This window comes from Passer montanus, unplaced genomic scaffold (genome assembly GCF_014805655.1).
Source record: "Passer montanus isolate IOZ18808 unplaced genomic scaffold, ASM1480565v1 scaffold7, whole genome shotgun sequence".
In the NCBI taxonomy this organism is placed as follows: domain Eukaryota; kingdom Metazoa; phylum Chordata; class Aves; order Passeriformes; family Passeridae; genus Passer; species Passer montanus.
In genome coordinates, this window is record NW_024372147.1 from 12294826 (window position 1) to 12314162 (window position 19337).

At 37.8% G+C, this 19337-nt stretch overlaps 1 protein-coding gene across 1 annotated transcript; it reads right to left on the reverse strand.

Moving 5' to 3' along the window:
- Window positions 1–3289: 3289 nt before the first annotated feature.
- LOC120512053 (programmed cell death 1 ligand 1-like) lies at window positions 3290–16106 on the reverse strand. Its single transcript, XM_039729952.1, has 11 exons — window positions 15991–16106; window positions 15779–15885; window positions 14558–14764; window positions 13484–13530; window positions 11390–11458; window positions 10238–10588; window positions 9497–9778; window positions 8169–8279; window positions 6361–6411; window positions 5332–5397; window positions 3290–4339 (listed from the first exon to the last, which is right to left on the reverse strand). The coding sequence occupies exons 5-11, from the start codon at window positions 11442–11444 to the stop codon at window positions 4317–4319; spliced, it is 939 nt and encodes a 312-aa protein (XP_039585886.1). The 5' UTR covers window positions 11445–11458; window positions 13484–13530; window positions 14558–14764; window positions 15779–15885; window positions 15991–16106; the 3' UTR covers window positions 3290–4316.
- Between the last annotated feature and the right edge of the window lie 3231 nt (window positions 16107–19337).

Below are 19337 nucleotides of genomic sequence, written 5' to 3' on the forward strand. Positions count from 1 at the left end.
AAAGCTCTATCCTCTTTGCACAATAGGAACTACCCAACTCTTATGACAGTGTGTAACATGCACCAATAGCACAGTTGTAGGCTGATCTTCAGGATTTAAGTCATAAAAAACCTGACTATGTTGAAAGGACATTTCTCAAGATGTTTTTAGTTTCACTTTCCTGCTGAATGTACACTGAGCTCACTTCTCTGCATTGCTGAGAATGTGTGTGCATGCAACAAAATTATACAAAGCATTCTGTAAAATTTATGTGCTCAAATTCTGCTTTTGAATCTACCCATGATTTTCAGTGGGCTTATAAACATTTAAAGTAGTGTACAGCACTGGCATCTGAACTTGCATTTACTAGGACTGTTGTACATTCGTGAAACTATAAAGTTACGTTTTCTTACCTTCATCAGACTAATTTTACAAGAATTCATCAAGAAATTACCTAATATGTGCAGAATCTGTTTCCTCTTAATTTTCATCAAAGTTTATGTTATTACCAAAAAAAAAAAAATCACTATGAGGCTAATCAAACACTTCAGTGAGGTTGTGAATCTCCGTGCTTACAAACTTTATAGGACAAAACTTGGGCAATTGTTTTTAAGATGTCACTGCTTTGAGTGGAAGATTGGATTAGATGACTGATAGATCCCCTTCCAATATAAAAGTATTTTGTTCTATCAAACAGCTTTATCAATGGATGCATCGTTTCATTTTTCATCACTCTATCTTTTAATTTATGATGACATAATGAGTGAGGGACATAAAAGAGATACAGATGTGTTTATGCCACAGCTGGGACACACATACTATTTTGTCTCCTATTAGATTCTCACTGCTTGTGAGAATTGTGTTCTACCTCAACAAAAAAATTATTGTGGGTTTACTTCTGCAAATCCTAGCTGGCTTGAGATGATGTATGATTGCCTGCCTCACAGTTCCAGACTGATTTATGAAATTATGTCTCCTGCTGCCTAGTACAGAGCAAACTAATTTAACAAAACCACTGTTACATTACTATTTTTCCTCAGTAAGCTTATCATATGTAGCCCTGTCACACAAAGTAATTAATGAGTAGTCTCAACTTTTCCTAGAAAAGCTTCAATGATTTTTTTTAGCAGAAGTCAACGATTTGGATGACAGAAAAAAAACACCAAAGTTACTTCACAATCACCATCATCTACTCATTCTGAGCTAGTCCTTCCCTACATGTTATCTTTATGCATTCCCATATTGGAACAAGGAGAGAGCTCCATGAAGTTGCCCAAGAGTCAGTGACTTGCCTTGGACATCATATGAACCCCAGTAGCATCTGACTTGCCTGGGACAATCATATATTTGCAGAGCCAGAGAAATATGGAGAGAGACAGGGAAAACAGGACAATATGCTGAAAAAACAGAAGTCCTACTGTTAAGGTCTGCAAAAGCAGAAATTCCACTGTTAATACCTCTGTTGATTTCCTGGCTAGCCCATGCTTGAATGATGCACCGTTGGTAACTCTTTAGTCAAAGGGGAAAAGGGACATGGTCAGAAGTCCTGCAGTTCTGCTCCATGAAAAGCTGTGCAGGTCAATAGCAATGATTCTATTTTTCATTATTAGATCTTTATTAGAATTGTAATTATAAATAGCTTTCATATTCTACAAAATTAAATGCCACATCACAAAGCAGGCCACCACACTGTTTCATAGTTACATTTGTAAAATAATTGAGTCCTGAACTGAAATACCAATAAGCCAATTTTGATTGTGCACATGAACCAGGCTTTTCTGAGCACTTTTGAAAATCTAATAATGCTTGGCTGCTAGGAAGTAAAATGCAGCTTACTGAAGCTAAGTCTGGTCCTGCTTGCTGCTGTATTTTGTCTTCCAGATATCTGAAAACACTGAAGGATCATGCAAATGTTTTTAACAGAAGGAAAAAATGTTATTACACATATAGTGTTTAACTACATTTATTAGGATAGGAAGGATTTCCACTTACCTAGTTCTCATTAACTAAATGTGTTCCCTCTGTAATGAGTGGAGAATACTTGATCTGAAACCACTTATGGCATTCAAGGAGAAGCATGTGGGCCTCTCTCACTGTATTTATAAATTGAAGCCACAAAACTTAAGCCATACTAAAGTTATACTAAAAGTTTAAAATAAAGATTAGACAGTTCAGCTTTGTATTTCAGAGGAGTATAAAAGAGTGCTTATTTAGTGAGGGCAGGTCTTTTCACTTTACCTGTTATTCACCACATCTCCTACTTTTCTAAGCAAAATTTTATGCTTCCCATCAACCACTCAGGAATTCAAGCACTGTCATTTCAGAGTTAGGGTTCAGCCAAAGAATTTCTTTTTTTATCCCCTCATCTCATTATCTTACTCATCTGACATCACTCGCTTTCAACAGCAACTTGCCCTTTCTCCTACTGGGAAAAGAGAAATATAACAGTTCCTGCTGTCCAGTAGAATTTGACAAAGACATTAACTTCAGTTCTGTAACACTAAGAAAGAACTGCCCTGCAAAGGCTTATAAGAACTAACAAGAGGAGACTTCTTCACTTTTACTGTAATATGCACACAACTTGTCCAGTCTCAAACAGGAAGTAGAAAGTGAAAGGTCATCTTGTCTGGAAAGTGAATGATTTATGTGGTGATATGATTCTATATTTTTGTGCTGAGTCAGTACTTTGTCTACAAATGGCCATGATATTTAAAAAACCTTGCTGTAGATAATTAAAATTTGGCTATTACCTTCAATGACACCCAGATTCAAAAAGCATATTGGGAAGCAGAAGGAGATATTCAAGTTCACATAGTAACCTTGAAGACTCAGATGGGAAGAATCAGTATATATGACCCAGAATACACAAGGTCTGCAATGAATCAGGGAAATAACTTGATAGTAACTGAAGTTTTACTAACTAACTGTGGTTGACCAGCCCATTATGATTCTGAGAAACATTTCTCTATTTTCCTACATAGGACAGCTTTCTGAGATTATTAAACACAATCATACATTAGCTAGCTTGAATACTGCCAGTAGTGAAGCCCTGATATTCATTAATGAGGACTGTGTCCACATTCTTAGGACTGCACAATAAATTATTTCTTTTCAAATGAAAAATAAAACCTGAGTCCAATGAGATTCCAGTTCTCTGCCACCTGTTCTTTGTGGGAGCCATTAGAGGGAGGTCATGGCTGTAGACTCTCTCCTACACCTAAATCTTAGATACTGCTTTTTTCTCAGAAATATGCAAATAGAGCTTACACTACTTGCTGACAGGTTAAGGAAAGCAGGAAAAAACACAGGAAAAAGAAAACACATTTTATTTAAAAAATACTATGTGAATACCATTGTAATATTTTTTTTTCACCTGTGTATGATCCCGCCCCATAAAGCAATGCACTTAACAAAATGCAATACAACAATAACTTGTGAAATGGGATCCAGGAACAGGTTCAGCATTTCTATGTAATCACATGTTCTTCAGCATTTCTATGTAATCACATGTGCATATATTTTCATGTCCTGGAAGTAAGTAGGCTTTCTTTCTTCCACTCCCAAGAAAACAAAATGGTCATCCAAAGCAAGGGCTGCTTTTCCTAAATGTCCAAAGAATTGTATTATCCCCAGACTGTAAATCAGAAGACAGTAAGCAGAAACCAAGTAGTGCCGACAATATAATGAGGAAATTAAATGCTCAAAATGCTTTTCAAAGAAAGATGTCAAAAAGCTTAGTATTATTTAATTTCCAAACCATAGTTACCAAGAGTTTTAAATCATTTTTTTCATGCTTAGCTGTGAGCATCTGGTATTTTAAGGACCAAAAGTGCCCTGTATGTATGGCAACTTGCCTTGCTGCACTTTTTATGAGGATCAAAGTATTGAAAAGATTCTTTAAATGATGGAAAACCAGTTATGTGCAGGAAATTGGGAGCTCGGGTGAAGGAAGAAAAAAGTTTCAGAAGATGACTTATCAAGAGCTAGCTGTGAAATTCATGATGGTCATAGACCTAAAGTGCTTTATATGAAAGATACATTCAATTAAATAAAATCTTTGAAGGACACATTTCCCTACACTTGACAAGGTAGAAACTTTGATATTTAAATAAATATCTCAATATCTAGTCATACATACAGAAGCCTGCATTCAGTAATTTTTTATGCTATAATAATTATTTTAACTTCATTAAATTTTTTCCTGTGTTACAATATAGAAGATTGCCATCACACAATAAATACAAAAAAATTTTATATCCCCTTCAATACATAGAACACAGAACACTTGAGCTGTCAAATCTTCACAATAGAGGGAAAAAAGTCTTCTCCTGCTCTCTCTAGGTCTTCTCAATTTGCATATCTGTAACAGGAAGAATTATATGAAAAAATTATCCAATTACAAAATTATGAAGGCACAGAACACTTCATAGTTTTGCTCCCCTTTCCTAGAGTTTGAAGGTACCAAAAAGTTTCCTTCATTGACAGAATTAAAGATCTAAAAATAAATTAATTAAAAGATCATACAGGAAAATATCACAATGGGAGGAAATAAAAGTGGTAGTTCAAACTTACTGTAGGGAAGTGGTCTTTAGCATATACAGTGAGATTTCTGTTGCTTAGGTCCCCCTTTCTTTCAAGACCTTTCAAAATTCTTTCAAATACATTTAGTGCTCCCTCTGTCAGTATTCCCAGTGGCATATCTCCAGGCCCTAACTTTTTGGCTTGGAGATCAACATCTGCAGGACCAGCAGGCTTACCTGTAAGTTTACTGTAGTAAAGTGTAGCAGGGAGGGATTTGGGATGCAATTAATGCAAGTGCTTTAGGAGTCAGCAAGAAAGGGAGAGAAATACCTCAAGAATTTCACCCTCCTGTTCCACACATAGGATGTTCCATGGATTTGAGATATTTGGTCATATATTTTCTTGTTTTGTTGAGACAGAATCGCACAGTTTGAGACCTGTTCAAGCAGCTGTGACAGGTTCCTCTCCCCTCCCTCACTGCCATCACTACCCTTACAGACATACATGAACAACTCTTTCTATAGCAAAAGGGCAAGCTGGAAAAAGCAACTGGTTTGGGTTTTATATATCTCCACATCACATTTTCCTTTGTATATCTTTACTTTTTATTTTAAAAACCAGATTCATTATTTGATGTAACAAACAGTACACAATGAGTTATGATGGTGAGTTTGTAAGGCACAGAATGGGAGGCTGTATTATCTCTTGAACGCTCTGTCTATTGAAACAAGAGGCTAAATAAACCAGCCTTGAATCAATACTCCAGTGACCAGGGATGGTTTATGCCGTGTAAAATTTGCTACTAATTTTTTCTTTGTCATATATACTTACATTTCAGCTCTTGGTCTTCAAAAGAAGCATCTCTGCAGTTGTGTGTATCCTTATCTTTTGACAGCTCTGTAAGTAAAGGACATACATACACAAGCAGTGAGCGCAGCTTAAACTTTTCCTATAGTGATAAATCTGTGTTAGAAACTGCCACCTCAGTCCACTCAGGATCTAGAGTGACTTGAATGCAGAGCAAGGGATGAGATTCACACCAATCTGTGTCTGTTTGGGTAAGTATTCTCAAGAGAGTTTTTCTTAGGAAAAATGCCAATGGCCAGCATGAACTAATTTTCACACAGCAATTTAATTTGTGGTGGTCTCCAAATACCCATACCACAAATTGAAAATAAATCAGTGAGTAACCATCTTGAGAGGCAGAGAAAGGATTTTCATCTCTCCTCTCCTGCTGTAAATATTAAGTCTCTTTGCTCTTTTCTTCATTTTCTTCAATACCACCTGTCATCATGGTACTGGCCTTCCACTGAGCTTTGCTCATAGCAAATATCATCAATATCACAACACAGAAACAAAAGCTTCCCTGAGTTTCTCTCAATGGGGCCAAACTCTCTGTCATTAATGTTGTGACAAAGACCCTCAAATGCATGCTATGATACTGGAGAAAACAGACAAATGTGACAGCACAGTTCAAATTGCAGCAAAAAGTCTGCATATCAGGATGTGATGCATTCTGAGGTATTATTTCCAGGGAGCCTGTCCCATCCTATTGCAGGCTTTCCAAAACACAGCATACTGCTCTGTCCCTTTCTTGTTCATATCAGGAGTGCATCAGTTCCTGGACAAGTATACTTTTTCTTTCACATTTTCCTTTCAAAACGATGACACAGTCATGAAAAGCCATTCTTCAATTGTAATTTACAGTTGTTATGTAAATGAAATGTAGAAAGCAAAATCAAAATGTAATTTAAATATCCATTTGGTTGTCACCATTATGGAGTTAACTCTCAAGCAAGTATTTCCACAAGAATCACACTCTGCTTTAAATCACACTAGATTTATGTCATAAGTACATACCTGCTATTGATGGACTTGCCACAGGTGTTCTGTTGCCCTTATTTGCTCTAGCTGAAAGAAAACAAAACAAAACAAATTTTAAAAACTATCCAAAATACTTGATTTAGATCTAGTGAGGAACTTAAATACACTGGTGGGAGGGGCACACATTACATAGTGTAATAATTTGTTCTCAAAACACTAAACTTCTTCAAAAACTTCAAAATAAATTCTTCAGTGCTCCCAGTCTCTTGGTTTCCTTTCCAACTCCCTTTTCTTGTTTCTAAGCCAGAACTCTATTGATACTATGCACTAACATCACTGGAAAATACTTGTTCAAATGGTTTCCCATTGCATCTTTTGTTTCTAAGCCAGAACTCCATTGCTACTATGCACTAACATCACTGGAAAATACTTGTTCAAATGGTTTCCCATTGCATCTCTTCACCCAGAAATTGAACATAGCAGAAAACAGGGAACAGAACAGGGATCATCTTCCCAGTGCTTTTTGAGGGGGAAAAATGCTCACATTCTGGGAAGATTCTGTTCAGAAAAAATCACTTGTCCAGTAACCCAGGACAGCTTAGGGTTTAAGACAAAAACCTATTGTCACTAGTTTAGCTTTTGAATCAACTCGTAGTTTATCAAACATGAAAAAATCACTCGTCCAGTAACCCAGAGCTTAGGGTTTAAGACAAAAAACCTATTGTCACTAGTTTAGCTTTTGAATCAACTCGTAGTTTATCAAACACACACACACTCACATGTGTATGTGTGTATACATAGACAGATATGAAAGCTAATGCAATGTGCATTACCACATACACACACAAACAATAAATATTAGTCAGGCAACCTAGGAAACTTCTGACCTTCAATGAAATCCCCAGCGGGATTCTTTTGAGCAGTCAAGGATTTTGCTGTCCCTTCTTCCACTTTCATGTTCTCCTCCTATTCCTATTATGTTCTTAGGGTAAGTATATTCTTATACTTGCAGGATTTTCTACAGTCCTCTTGCAGCCTGTTAGAATCACCTGGAAGCCTGTTAAGCTTATGAATACTTCTCTCAGGATGTTTCCATAGCTGCCCCCCTCCCCTAACCAAACTATGAAAGAAAAGTAAATTAACAGTACTTTCAATTTAAGTTACAAGTTTAAAACCCTTTTTTTTCTTTATTTTGGGTGCTAGCTATAGTCTTTTCATACACAGACAACCTACAAATTATTTCTTCAAGTTTTTCTTTTGTTAGCTAGCAAGTGAAAACAAATTATTGCCAATGCTTTAGCTTTTGAAGATACTGTGATGCTGAAAATGTCCAATCTTAATTCAGGAAGTGAACTTAGAAAGCTCAAAACTTAGTAAGGAAATCAATGATTAACTTAAAAATCAATATTAACTTAAAAAAACAGATGCTCTCATAGTTCAGTGAAATTTTTCAGAGAATGCAGAAAAAGAACCACTAAAAAACCTCTAGTATCCTGTCTGCTACCAGCATTCTGGTTCCCAGTCAAAAGGAAGGAAACACTACAGGAACCTCCTATTTCCAGTAGGTAAAAAATAAGCGCTTTGAGGTTGCAATAGGTTAGACACTAATTTTACTACTTACATCCTTACCTATAAGAAAGATAAACAGACATACATGAGTAAGTGGGGTTTGTGAGGGGCTGACAACCTATTTCACTTTGACAACTTGCTAGTATCTACTCAAGTCCAGCAAAGAAATAGAAATAAACAATGTGGTAAAAAACCACATTCCACTCAGCGAGGATGAATTAACAAAGCAGATTGATAATAACTTTAAAATACTCTAAAATAAATAATTTGCATACCTTTTCTTATGCAGAGCAGAAATAGAAGCACTGATCCAACAAAAGCAGTAGCAATGAGAGTTGCTCCAACAAAACGTCTGCTCTCAGTCTGGAGAATGCCATCAGTTGAATCTTCAAGAAAAACAGGTGGGGGATAAGACATAAGATCCTCCCTTTGTATTTAATTTTCATTGTATTATTTTTGCTATGAGCAATTAAGGCATGATAACAACATTAATAGATTGTGTCTAAGGTCAGGTGTTAATGGTACACATAACACTTTTTTAAAAGAAGGCGGGGGGAATATAGAACATATTAATATTTGTCTTTGTTCTCTGCATGTAATAGTGCCTTTGACCCCATCAGAATTCTGCTTGTTAAAGTGTTACATCTGGCTTAGTTTCCCATCAGGATTACAGGAAAAAGGTAATTGAGGAAGAGGACAGAGTCCCTTTCACCTGGTAATGATCGCTCTAAATGCAAAGGGCAAGTGGTCTCCTTGAATCCCAGATATTTTTCTTATTAAAATCAATAAGAATTGAAATTTCCCATTGAAATTTCCCATTCCCATTCTTTCAACTGCCCATTGAAAGAATTACTTGGTTTTCTCACTTTAAACCTGCCTGTTTCAAATCCTTGTCATGTCCAAAAAGTGTGACTGCACAGTGTTTCTAAAAGTAGGTGGTGAACTGAACCAGGGAAATGAGCTCACTAAGTAACAGTCTGACAAAGAGAAATATTATTTTTGAGTTGGATCAGGTCTCCAGTCTGGTTGAAAACACATCAGGCTACAATGCAGAAAAGAATAATCAAAAGCAAAAGCAGCAGAGGAGCTGCCCAGTTAAAAGGTTTAATTAGGAATTGCATTGTCCATTTATGAGTCTTCCTTAAATTCTGACTTTATGAGGAAAAAAAAATCTGTGTAAAATTACTGAAATTTAAATATGCTCAGAGCAAAGGCTGTAGTGGCAGGAACAGACCATATTGTTCAAGTTTATGTGACAGTGATCATCAACAAACTAAAATGTTCTTGGAAGAAGGAAGGATTTAATTTCCAGATGCTGAGTTGCATGTCTTCCAAATAATGGAACTTTTTAAACATTTAGACTCAATATCCACATACCTGCGGGTCACACAAAATTCCTGTCTTTAAATTCTGACCATACATGCATAATGAACATGTTACTATGGTGAAAGTATACATTAATAACAAAACTTAATGACACAGGTATGTCTTTCTAGCCTCTTCAAAATTTGGAAAGAGAAACAAATCACAGCTGATTTGACTGGGACAAAATTACATTTGCACCTTGAAGTGTATTACCATAAACGAAATTTAGAAATGTTACCTGCTATGTGTAAAACGGCAGTTGTATTTTCTTGCAGCTCTTTATTCCAGAATGTACAGTAAAAAATCTCGTCAATTCCACTTTTGATTGTAAGGGTACTTGTCACAAGGTACAGCTGGTCACTTGCAGTTTCAAACCTTGTGTTTGCCTTATAAGTCAAATCTTCATAGTTTCTATTTTGCCATATCACTACAGCTTCTGGGTATCCTTCTGACTGACATGTCAACCTCCATTCATTGTGTCCTGTGCTCACAACACCTTGGTTTATAATTCTGTAAGGAGCTAAACAATTGGGAAAAAAAAAATCATTACCAATAGGATGCTAGAAGAACAGCCTGTATTAAAGGAAGACACCTTTTCTTTTTCCCTAGCCCCCAGGGTCAAGTTTCTGCTGGGACTTTAACAGGAAAAGTAAGTAACACTATTGAGTCTGTAACTGGAGGTACAGGATTTATTACATTTTGATGTGGTTTAGAAGGCTCACTAGGCTTTAAGGTCTTTGTACTCTCTACATGATTTTGCAACCTGATTTCTTGCATGTCATAGGGGATTTAAAGGACAGAACACAGATTCAACCTAAACAGAAGTGCCAAGTTACACAGCTGCACAACTACCATCGGGCAGCTCCTGCCTCCAATACAGTTTCTTTAACTGCTAATCCAGATATATCTTACTTCAGGGTCTCCTCTGAAATCTATTAAGAGTATCAGAGTATTGAATCTCTGGTAGTAGCACACGCACCCTTAACTTTCAGATGGATTGTCTTGTAGTCAGCTCCCCCATAGGCAATAACACAGCGGTAAACCCCTGCATCTCTGAGCTTCACATCAGTGATCTGAAGGAGAGACCGTCCCAAGTTCAGATTCTCTTTCAACAATTTTATTCTTCCCTTAAAGTCAATATGCTGATTTTTTAAGTCTTCCTTTCCTTTGTGAAGTACATAAACCTGCTTCAACCCATCTTTCTTTTCCCAGCTGACACTTAAATCTCTAAACTCTAATTTCCCATTCACTGGAAATGTGCATTCCATGGTGACATTGTTCCCACGTTCCACAATGCAGAGTGACTGAGGAGCTTCAACAGTGAATAAAGCTGAAAAACAAAATTTGGAAGAAAACTCAGTTTTTAAATAATACACCTAATCTTTGAAGTAAGACTTTGAAGTCATGTCTTACCATATCCATAGAAAATTTTAAGGACCAAAGTATCTGCTCTGTTCTGAAAAGTTAATGTATGTTGTTGTCCAAGTGTGTGACAAAACACAAGACCTCTGCTGTAAACACACACAATGGGCACTCCTATCTGCAGACACCTGCTTTGTGCACACACACAATGTGATGCTGTATTAAAAACAGTGAAGTGTATACGCACAGCCCCTCAGCTGTTGCTTTGAGAAAACACTGCCATGGTAACAGGCAAGAGTTCGTAGTGTGATGCTGTATTAAAAACAGTGAAGTAGTGAAGTGTATACGCACGGCCCCTCAGCTGTTGCTTTGAGAAAACACTGCCATGGTAACAGGCAAGAGTTCGTACCTCCAATGGGCATGTTCTGTTTGTATAAGTGCCAGTTGTTTTTTACCCACTATGTTAAAGAATACACAACATTTCCCAGGTTTGATAGAGCCTAGAAAACCTTTGATGTAATGTAGTGGTACCTCATTTGAAATAGTGCCTCTGCTGGAACACTGACAGGGATTTTAACCTGACCCCTTATCAAAATACATGCATCTAGTTTAATGTAAAGCTATGCTTAGACCTTTTCACTTAAAACATTAAGGGGAAAAAACTTCAAATGCTAGCAGCTGAAGGAAAACTGGATAAATTAACATTTCTGTGCTTAGACATGGAAGGAAAACATACTAAAACAGTTCTACTGCTTTTTACAATTCTTACCATTTAGGAAATGCCAGTAGAATAAAAATACATAAAAAACCAAAAGTCTTCCCATTATGTAGATGGAACCTAAAATGATAAAAAATAGGCAAGTATAAATACATACTCATTTTCTGAGTTCCACTGTCAAATACCCTTTATAGTCAATCCTCACAGAGAACTAGACAGGAGACACTGAATTCCACCCTATTTAAAAACAGGATGAAACCGCACCCAGTAGATAATCAGGCAGAAATCTTCCTGTACAGGTGGGTCCAGGAAAAACATCTTACTTAATTTGCTTTAAATATCTGTTCTTGACTATGGCTAAATAGATGCTTTATCATTATCTGTTGATTAGTGAATAAGTACTCACAAATTCCCAGTTGTACCCCTAACTATAGCAGGGAATGTTGCTCCCATCAGGAGAATGAAAGAATATTCTATACTGTCAGTGCAGGAAATAGAACTTGGTTCTTCCCCACCTGTTTGCTTTTTATTTTAACACACTGTGAATACACCCTGCTTTTTTGCCCTGGTCCCACAGTACATACCAGAAGGCTCACAAAGTTACACATATTGTGAAAACAATTAATGCAGTAGTTCATCTCATAACATGTGTTTATGCGATAACAACTATGAATCAACGCTTCACACAATAGTGCCTTTGTAAAACAGTGACAAAGCCAGTCAATCTACAAGCAGAATCTATTGCCTTGAATTTCTGCTGCTTTACCTCTGAATACAAAAGTAATTTCACTTTTCTGTCAGAAGTTTTTCCCCTCTTTACTGGCATAGGTTTTATAGTCCTACACAACATTTTAACATTTTAAAATGCTTATTAATATCAACTGATACATTTAATCTTCACACACCCACTGCTTTTGGTAAGTCTGTATTTTAAGTCATAAATACAGAAAATGGTATCTTTTTTTGCTAAATAAAGTTCTAATTTTGACCCCACAAAAATCCACCAAAATAAGGAAGCCTCGCCTGTAGTTGTTTTCTAGTGGTACCTTCAGAATCTGCATAAGAAATTAGACAACTGTAATGCCCACGACACTTCCTAATTGATGAAGTTCTATCTTGACTGCCATCCTTCACAATTTTTGTTTCATCCTTCTTTCTCTGATTGTCAACTTTAAGATGATAATGACAAAACAATTTTGTCTTGAATTCATAAGACACATGTGCCCTTATAGTGCTATGGCTTAAAGGAACTAGACTCCTTCTAACAATTTGATTCAAGCTACTTCCTTTCCTCAGATTGCTGCTGCCTGATCCCAACAGCCAATTTGCAGCAAGCAATGCATATGGAGAAAGAAAGGCAATCCACTACTTTGTTAACAATGTAAGCATAGTCTGAAAACAGGTGCAGGAAAAATACAAAGAAAATTCTCAGGGGGCAAGATCTGATTAATTGATAAATCCTAGGCTTCATAAAGTGGTTAGGTACCAGTCTTATTCCTTAGCCATAAGTGATGTCCTTGAAAGCACTAGAAAATTGCAGGCCAATCCTGTGGGTTCCCAAGAGCTTCTCTGAACACGTATGCATAGGAATGGCTCTGTCATGATTCCCCTACTAGAGTAACAAGCACACCAGACCACCAATTAATCTCCTAAGTAACACTTCTCAAACAAGATAGAGGTATACCCATCACACAAATGTGCCATAATCACCCTTATTCTGGAGACAAGCCTACACAGGGACTGACTGGGTATTGTGCACTCCCCCATCAGAATGACCAGAGTTGCAGCACACTCAAAATCCTTTCTTCTTTTTTTTTTTTTTTTTTTTTTTTTTTAAGTAGAGGATGTAGACTACTTGTAACAAAGCAGACTGCTTGGACTAGTACACTGCTTGGAACAACAGTATGTGCACTACAGTCAGGATACTGAAAGAGACCCATATTCCTGCCTGCAACCCCTATCCACCATTTTGACTGTAATCCTGCTCTCATTAACTCCTGGAAGACAGATGACAACAAGTTAGCTTTTATAGTCCTAAGACCCATGCTTATGTCCTGCAATTGCTGAAACTTATTAGTATGCTTTCTCCCACTGTAGAGGAAAACAAGCTTTACAATACACAAAATAAGTATGACTATTACTTACAAATTTCCTCAAGACTGAGAAGGTTTGCTGCTGTATTCAATTTTTCACTTTCAGAGGGAAGAAAATGTAAGTCCAGGTCAAATCCAGGTGCACATGCAAAAAGAAAACCACTGAAATAAGCATTATAGAACCTTCTTCTGTTTCACCCGAGCAGAAGAATCCTCCAGATCAGTTTGAGACCTTGACATCAATCAAAGTCCTTCCCTAAAGCTATCTGCTTGCTGTTCTTCTTACAGAACCTACTAAAATGCCCTTTCTGTCCTCCTGCCACCTTCCAACATCTGTGGCAAATAGTTTTTTAAAAGCAAAGTATATTCTGAAGTGTGCAATTGCTCCTCAGTACTGCTGCTGCGTGTTTCTGCCACAATCAAATGAAAAAGACAGGAAAAACCAGAACTATTTGTCAAAGGACTTCATGTGACAACTTAAATGTTAATGTAACTACACCTACTTCTTTAGGAAACTTCCCCATTATTGGAAAGTTCCCCAGCAGGGAAAATTCTGTATTGCTAACAGTGGTTCACTGTAACCAAACACATAAATGCTGCAAAAATTAGAACATAAAGTGCCATGGGCATTTTAAGAAACACATAATCCAGTCAAAACTATGTGTGAGCACCAGTCCTTGGAACACCAATTGCAAGTGGTCATCCATTTACACAAACTCAGGGTCCCTAGATTATTAATCTCAAGCCATGCCAAAAAGCTGCTAACAACAACCAGAACTTTCTACACAATTTTCTCATGTCTGTAAAGGTCATAGGAATAGAAATAATGTAGGAATAACAGGAAAAGCATTTCCTAACCTCCTCTTGTAAACTCAGGTATTGTCTTCCCAAGATTTGGACACAGTGAAGGCCCCTTGGCTTGCTACTGTGTAGCAAAAAAAGAGTTCTTAATCCTATGTACTATGTTAGCAAAAAATAGAGAGCACTGTCTTTTTCATTTTCTTGATTCTAGAAGAAATCAAAAAATAGAGAGCACTGTCTTTTTCATTTTCTTGATTCTAGAAGTCCTTTAAAGAACAGAACCCCCCTCCCCCCTCAAGTGTTAGAAGCAAAAGGATGTACTCACATTAACTTGTAGACTGTAGATGGAGAATTGAGTCAACAACACAAAATACAGCTCTAAACATATGTTTCAGAGTAAATTAATTCTCCTAAATTGTCTTTACATACACCAGAAAAGGGTTGAAATTCTCAGAGGACTTAAAATACTGTAAAATGAGCACTCTAAAAATTTCTGTTTTCTTCTTTCCACTTGACAGCTTGCTGACAGTACCTGTCATGGAAGAAAAACCACGTAATGTACAAACTGATTAAGGTTAATGTCTTTACTTGAGGTGTGAGATGAATGTGGAAACCGTGGTATATAAAATAGCTGAATGTAACATTTAGGTTGTAACAACCTGAAACTACCTTAGGAGATTGAGGGGGTGGATATTCGCAGTAGGTGAGACTGATAAATGTAAATTTCCACTGTTTTTTTTTACTTCTCTTAAAAATAGGCTAAATTCTATTGTCTCAGTAAAAAAAAAAAAAAAAAAAAAAAAAAGTGGAACAGAAGAAAAGTGATACAGATTTATAAAATGCTGTGAGATCATAGAAGCCACCTTTCAATGCAGTGACCTTTCAATGTCAGGAAATTGGTTTCTGCTTTTTCATTGCTTACCTTGAGGTCACAGGGTTGCAATTTTTTATGTAAATTTTTAGCAGCAAATAAAAGACCAGTACAGGTGGCATTTTGTTTTGTTGAGTTTCTTTTTGTTCTTGTTTAATTATGTTGTTTATATACACATACTCATATATATATATATACATATACATACACATCTACAGGCACATAAGCACATTTTACTGCACAGTTCTACAATGTAGTGGTGGAGTTTGAGTTTTGGCGTTTTTTCACCTGTTTTGCAACAAACTTCCCAGACACCTATCTCAGCCGTGCCTGCCTTGGGGCATTCCCAAGCAAACCTCAGGGCGGGATGAGGTCGGTGCAGCACCGGGACGGGCCCCGGCCGCCGGCAGCCCCGCGCCCCTCAGAGCTGCCGTCCGGCTCCTCCCTGCCCGCCGGCTCCTCCCTGCCTGGGCTCTCTCCGCGGCCCCGGAGCTGTGCGGAGCGTCTCCCACCCCACCTCGGCCGGGCCCCGGTCGCCTCGGGTGTGTTCCGGCCCCGGCCCCGGCCCCGGCCCCGGCCCCGGCCCCGGCCCCGGCCCCGGCCCCGGCCCCCCCGCTGCGGCCGTGGCACTGCCGGGAACTGGTCCCGGCCACGACCCTTCGCGGAAACCCGTACCGAAACCCCCAGAGCCGTGCTCCTACGCCTCACGGTTCCCAGCGCTTCAGCCGTGGCGGAACAGGGAGTTCTCCAGGCAGCTTCTCTGTTCCTGAGAGCCTTGAGCTCTAGAAAACAAAACCAAAAGCAGCATCAGTACCCCTCCCTCACCCTGCTTCCCTTGCCTTTTCCTTATCCTTTCTTTTTCAACATGGTGAGATCATTTTATTCACTTTCTAAACGGATGGCTTGCATGACTGATGTGTACTCATGCAGAGGATGACTGTTGTCAAAGGACTGGAAATTACAGTCATCCAGGATAGCCATAAATTCCAGGAGCTATGTCCTGCTTCTCCAGAGACAAAGAAGCAATTTATTTAAATAGCTCTGCTTCCTGCCGCTTAAAGAGCCTTCTGGGAAACAAACCTCCAATTTAACAACATGCTAATATGATCTGGACGTACGATGTTGTGCATAATTTTTTTGCTGCAATAATGTTTCTTATGTTATGAAACATAAACCTAACAAGATCTCAGCTGTAACTCTTCTGTGAGAGAGCAACCCCGAAATAAGGATATTAGTCAAGATATTACCAACGAACCAAACAGCGGTTGTGAGAGCGGTTTACTAATGAGTGTATTTACAGGGTAAAATATAAATCAAATAAAAAATTCTGATCCCTGATAGCATACACGTCTCAGAGGTGTATACTGAAGGAGGGGAAGGACACCCAAACCCTTGTGCTCTCTATGCTCTAAGCATCAGGTACTGCCACCTGCAGTATGAAGTTAATGGTTTTGTTAATGCCATAAGCCAGCAGGTGTCAGAGAAACCACAGGAATCCCTACCTAGAAGCCATCGGGATTTCTGTTGATAAAGCACATTGATGTGGAGGTGTTTAACAGCAATCAGTTTAATTGTGTTCAAATCTTCCAAAAACATACAACATGAGTCCCTCAGAAAGAAGGATGTAGATATTAGGATATGCAGTAAAAACTTTGCACACCCCTCACATGTACGTCCAGACAAAGACTGCTGTCCCTGCTGCTTCCAGGCCCTTCCCAGGGGATATGAGCCCAACAGAGACACATCTCCACAAGCACAGAGAAGCACAGAGGTCTCAAGGCAGGTAGGAGTACAAATAAAGGACTTGGAGGAAGCTCATATTTTAATAAGCTTCAAATTGTTTAGCAATAAACACGACATTTGTAAATGGACACAGCTATGTGGTGTACATGAGGTACAAAACAGCCATGAACCCAGACAAAATAATGATAAGCCAAGCTGTGAAGTTCCTTTACAGTAAGAACAAAAAATTACTACAGAAACATTCCAGAATGAAGTGGAAGCTTCTAGTTTATGACAAATACTTTAAGTTAACTAAGAAGACCAGATAACATAGGGACTTCCCCTACAGCAATCAAAAAAATGCTGTGTCAAAACTACAGGCTTGTTGTAGTTCTGTGTAGCTGCTAGGATTTTTCTTCACACAACTCCTATTTTCAAAAGTCAAACAGTAAAACAAAAGCCCAGGTAAAAATCTACAAGATTGCAATCATCTTTCTTCAGTAATGTAAAATATTAGCAATCTGGATAGTTTTGCTGAACATTCATTCCTAAAATATTTTTAAAAAAATTACTGTCACAAGTTAAATAATTAGTTATTATAGGGTTAAAATGTCTTACAGACATCTATGTTTACCGTCAGTAAACTTCTAGCATACTTAAGTAAATATACTGTGGTAAAACAAGGAAACTGGCTTGTAAAATGCTACAAATTCAGAACATTTATCTTAAATTTATTTCTTCAGTTTCTTTCAAATTAACTATTTTGATTGATAGATTTTGGAATTCAATTTTGTAGAGAGTCTTTCAAGTTCAATGAAATCAGTCAGGCAGATTGATAGAGATATATTCTACTTTTCAGATACTAGTTCTGCAGGCTGTGTCTAGCATGATATATTTCCTTCTCAATCTGGATTATATAATTGAAGAGAATAATGATTTGTTTAACATCCAAGTCATTATAGTAAAATTAAACTGATGCATCCAAGTGCACTACATATAATGAAAAGAGGAAGAACATTTGCTTTCTTTCAAATATTTCTTCTGGTTCTAATTCTCTGTTCCTCTTTCTTCCTCATCTTGTAAAAATCACAAATAAATTACATAATAAATATCTGCATTGGCACAAATTATAACTATTTCAAATTTTTGTTGACTTTTTCTGTTGGGTATCACAGTCAACATTTCCAAGGTTCAATTATTTTTGGACCAGCTGTTTGTGGAGAAAATACACCCTGTAATTTAAATACTATTTTTTTAAACATGACAAGAACAAAGGAGACATGACTGCCTATCAAATGGATGCCAGATTTGTGTTACTATGAAATGTCTTTATGACTTTGCGTCAGTCTTTTGTAACGGCAAAAATACCTGTTGCTTTCTGGACTAGAGAAATACTGCCTACCTTCAGAAATGCTGACAATCTAGCAGCACCATGCAACAGAGCATGCTGTCTGATTTTTTCCTGTGGTCCCCATACCATGACCTGACAGACTGGGAATTGGAACAGGAGAGGCTATATCCCCCACGTGGTGCTATGATTATTTACAGCATCAGTGGAATCACATAATTCACTTCATGTCCGGAGCCGCAAAGTGGTACCAACAAAGAGAGGCAAGAGCTGCAGCCCCTGCTGCAGGTGGGCTTCTGCCAGTCTGTGAAGTCTGATGTAGCTCAAACCAGCCTCCCTTCCACAGGCAAGAGTCACAGTGGCTTCTTATGCCCTATGGAAACTAGTGTCCATTCTCTATGCTACTTCTTAAGCCCTAGATCCTTTCTTCAGAAACCTGTACTGTTTTTCTAGCAGTAAGTCACAGTTCTGCCCCTCCACCTCTGCCTTATCTGTTCCTGTGTTATTAAAATCTGCTGCCCCATTGTGCTAACTCCTCCACAGAAAGCAGATCTCTGTAACTCAGAGGTTTGCCAGAGCTGCACTACAGACATCTACTGCGCTCTGAAACTCCTTTCTCCTCAAGGAACGATTTGCACAGACCAGAATGGTTTACTTGGTTACAAGAGGCTCAGTGGGTGAAGATGGATGGTATCTTTGGTAACCTGCTTTGAAAGAACATTATAGTGTCACAAATTTATCAGTGAGACACCCATCAGTCACCGTTTTCTCTGAAGTCTAGTTAAATACCTGCCAGTGGCTGCCAGTGCAGTAGTGCCATCTTGCGTGGAGCTGGTGTATATCAATAAATTTCTCCCCTGGATCTCTGCTGCATCAGAGATCCAGGGGAGAAATTAAATACTTGTTGAACACATCAAAAAGTCACAGACATTTTCAAAATATCACAATAGTTCAAGTTCTTTATTTCAAGTTTTTTACTTCAAGTAAAAACACTAAGCAAGTTTCCACAAGAGAAAAATAATTTATTTCTTACTTTTTTCTCATTTTTGCTCTACCAGTAACAAAAAAAAAACAAAAAAAAAAAAAAAAAAAAAAAAAAAAAAAAAAAAAAAAAAACAAACAAAAAAAGGGAAAACAGCTGGCTTCTTCGTGGTTTTTTGGTTT

Coding starts and splice junctions, on each gene's coding strand:
- LOC120512053 (XM_039729952.1), bottom strand. CDS start 11,444: ATGGGAAGACTTTTGGTTTTTTATGTATTTTTATTCTACTGGCATTTC. Junction 6,412..8,168: donor TCTGCTCTGCATAAGAAAAG/GTATGCAAATTA, acceptor GTTTTCTTTCAG/CTAGAGCAAATAAGGGCAAC. Junction 5,398..6,360: donor GGCAAGTCCATCAATAGCAG/GTATGTACTTAT, acceptor CTTTACTTACAG/AGCTGTCAAAAGATAAGGAT.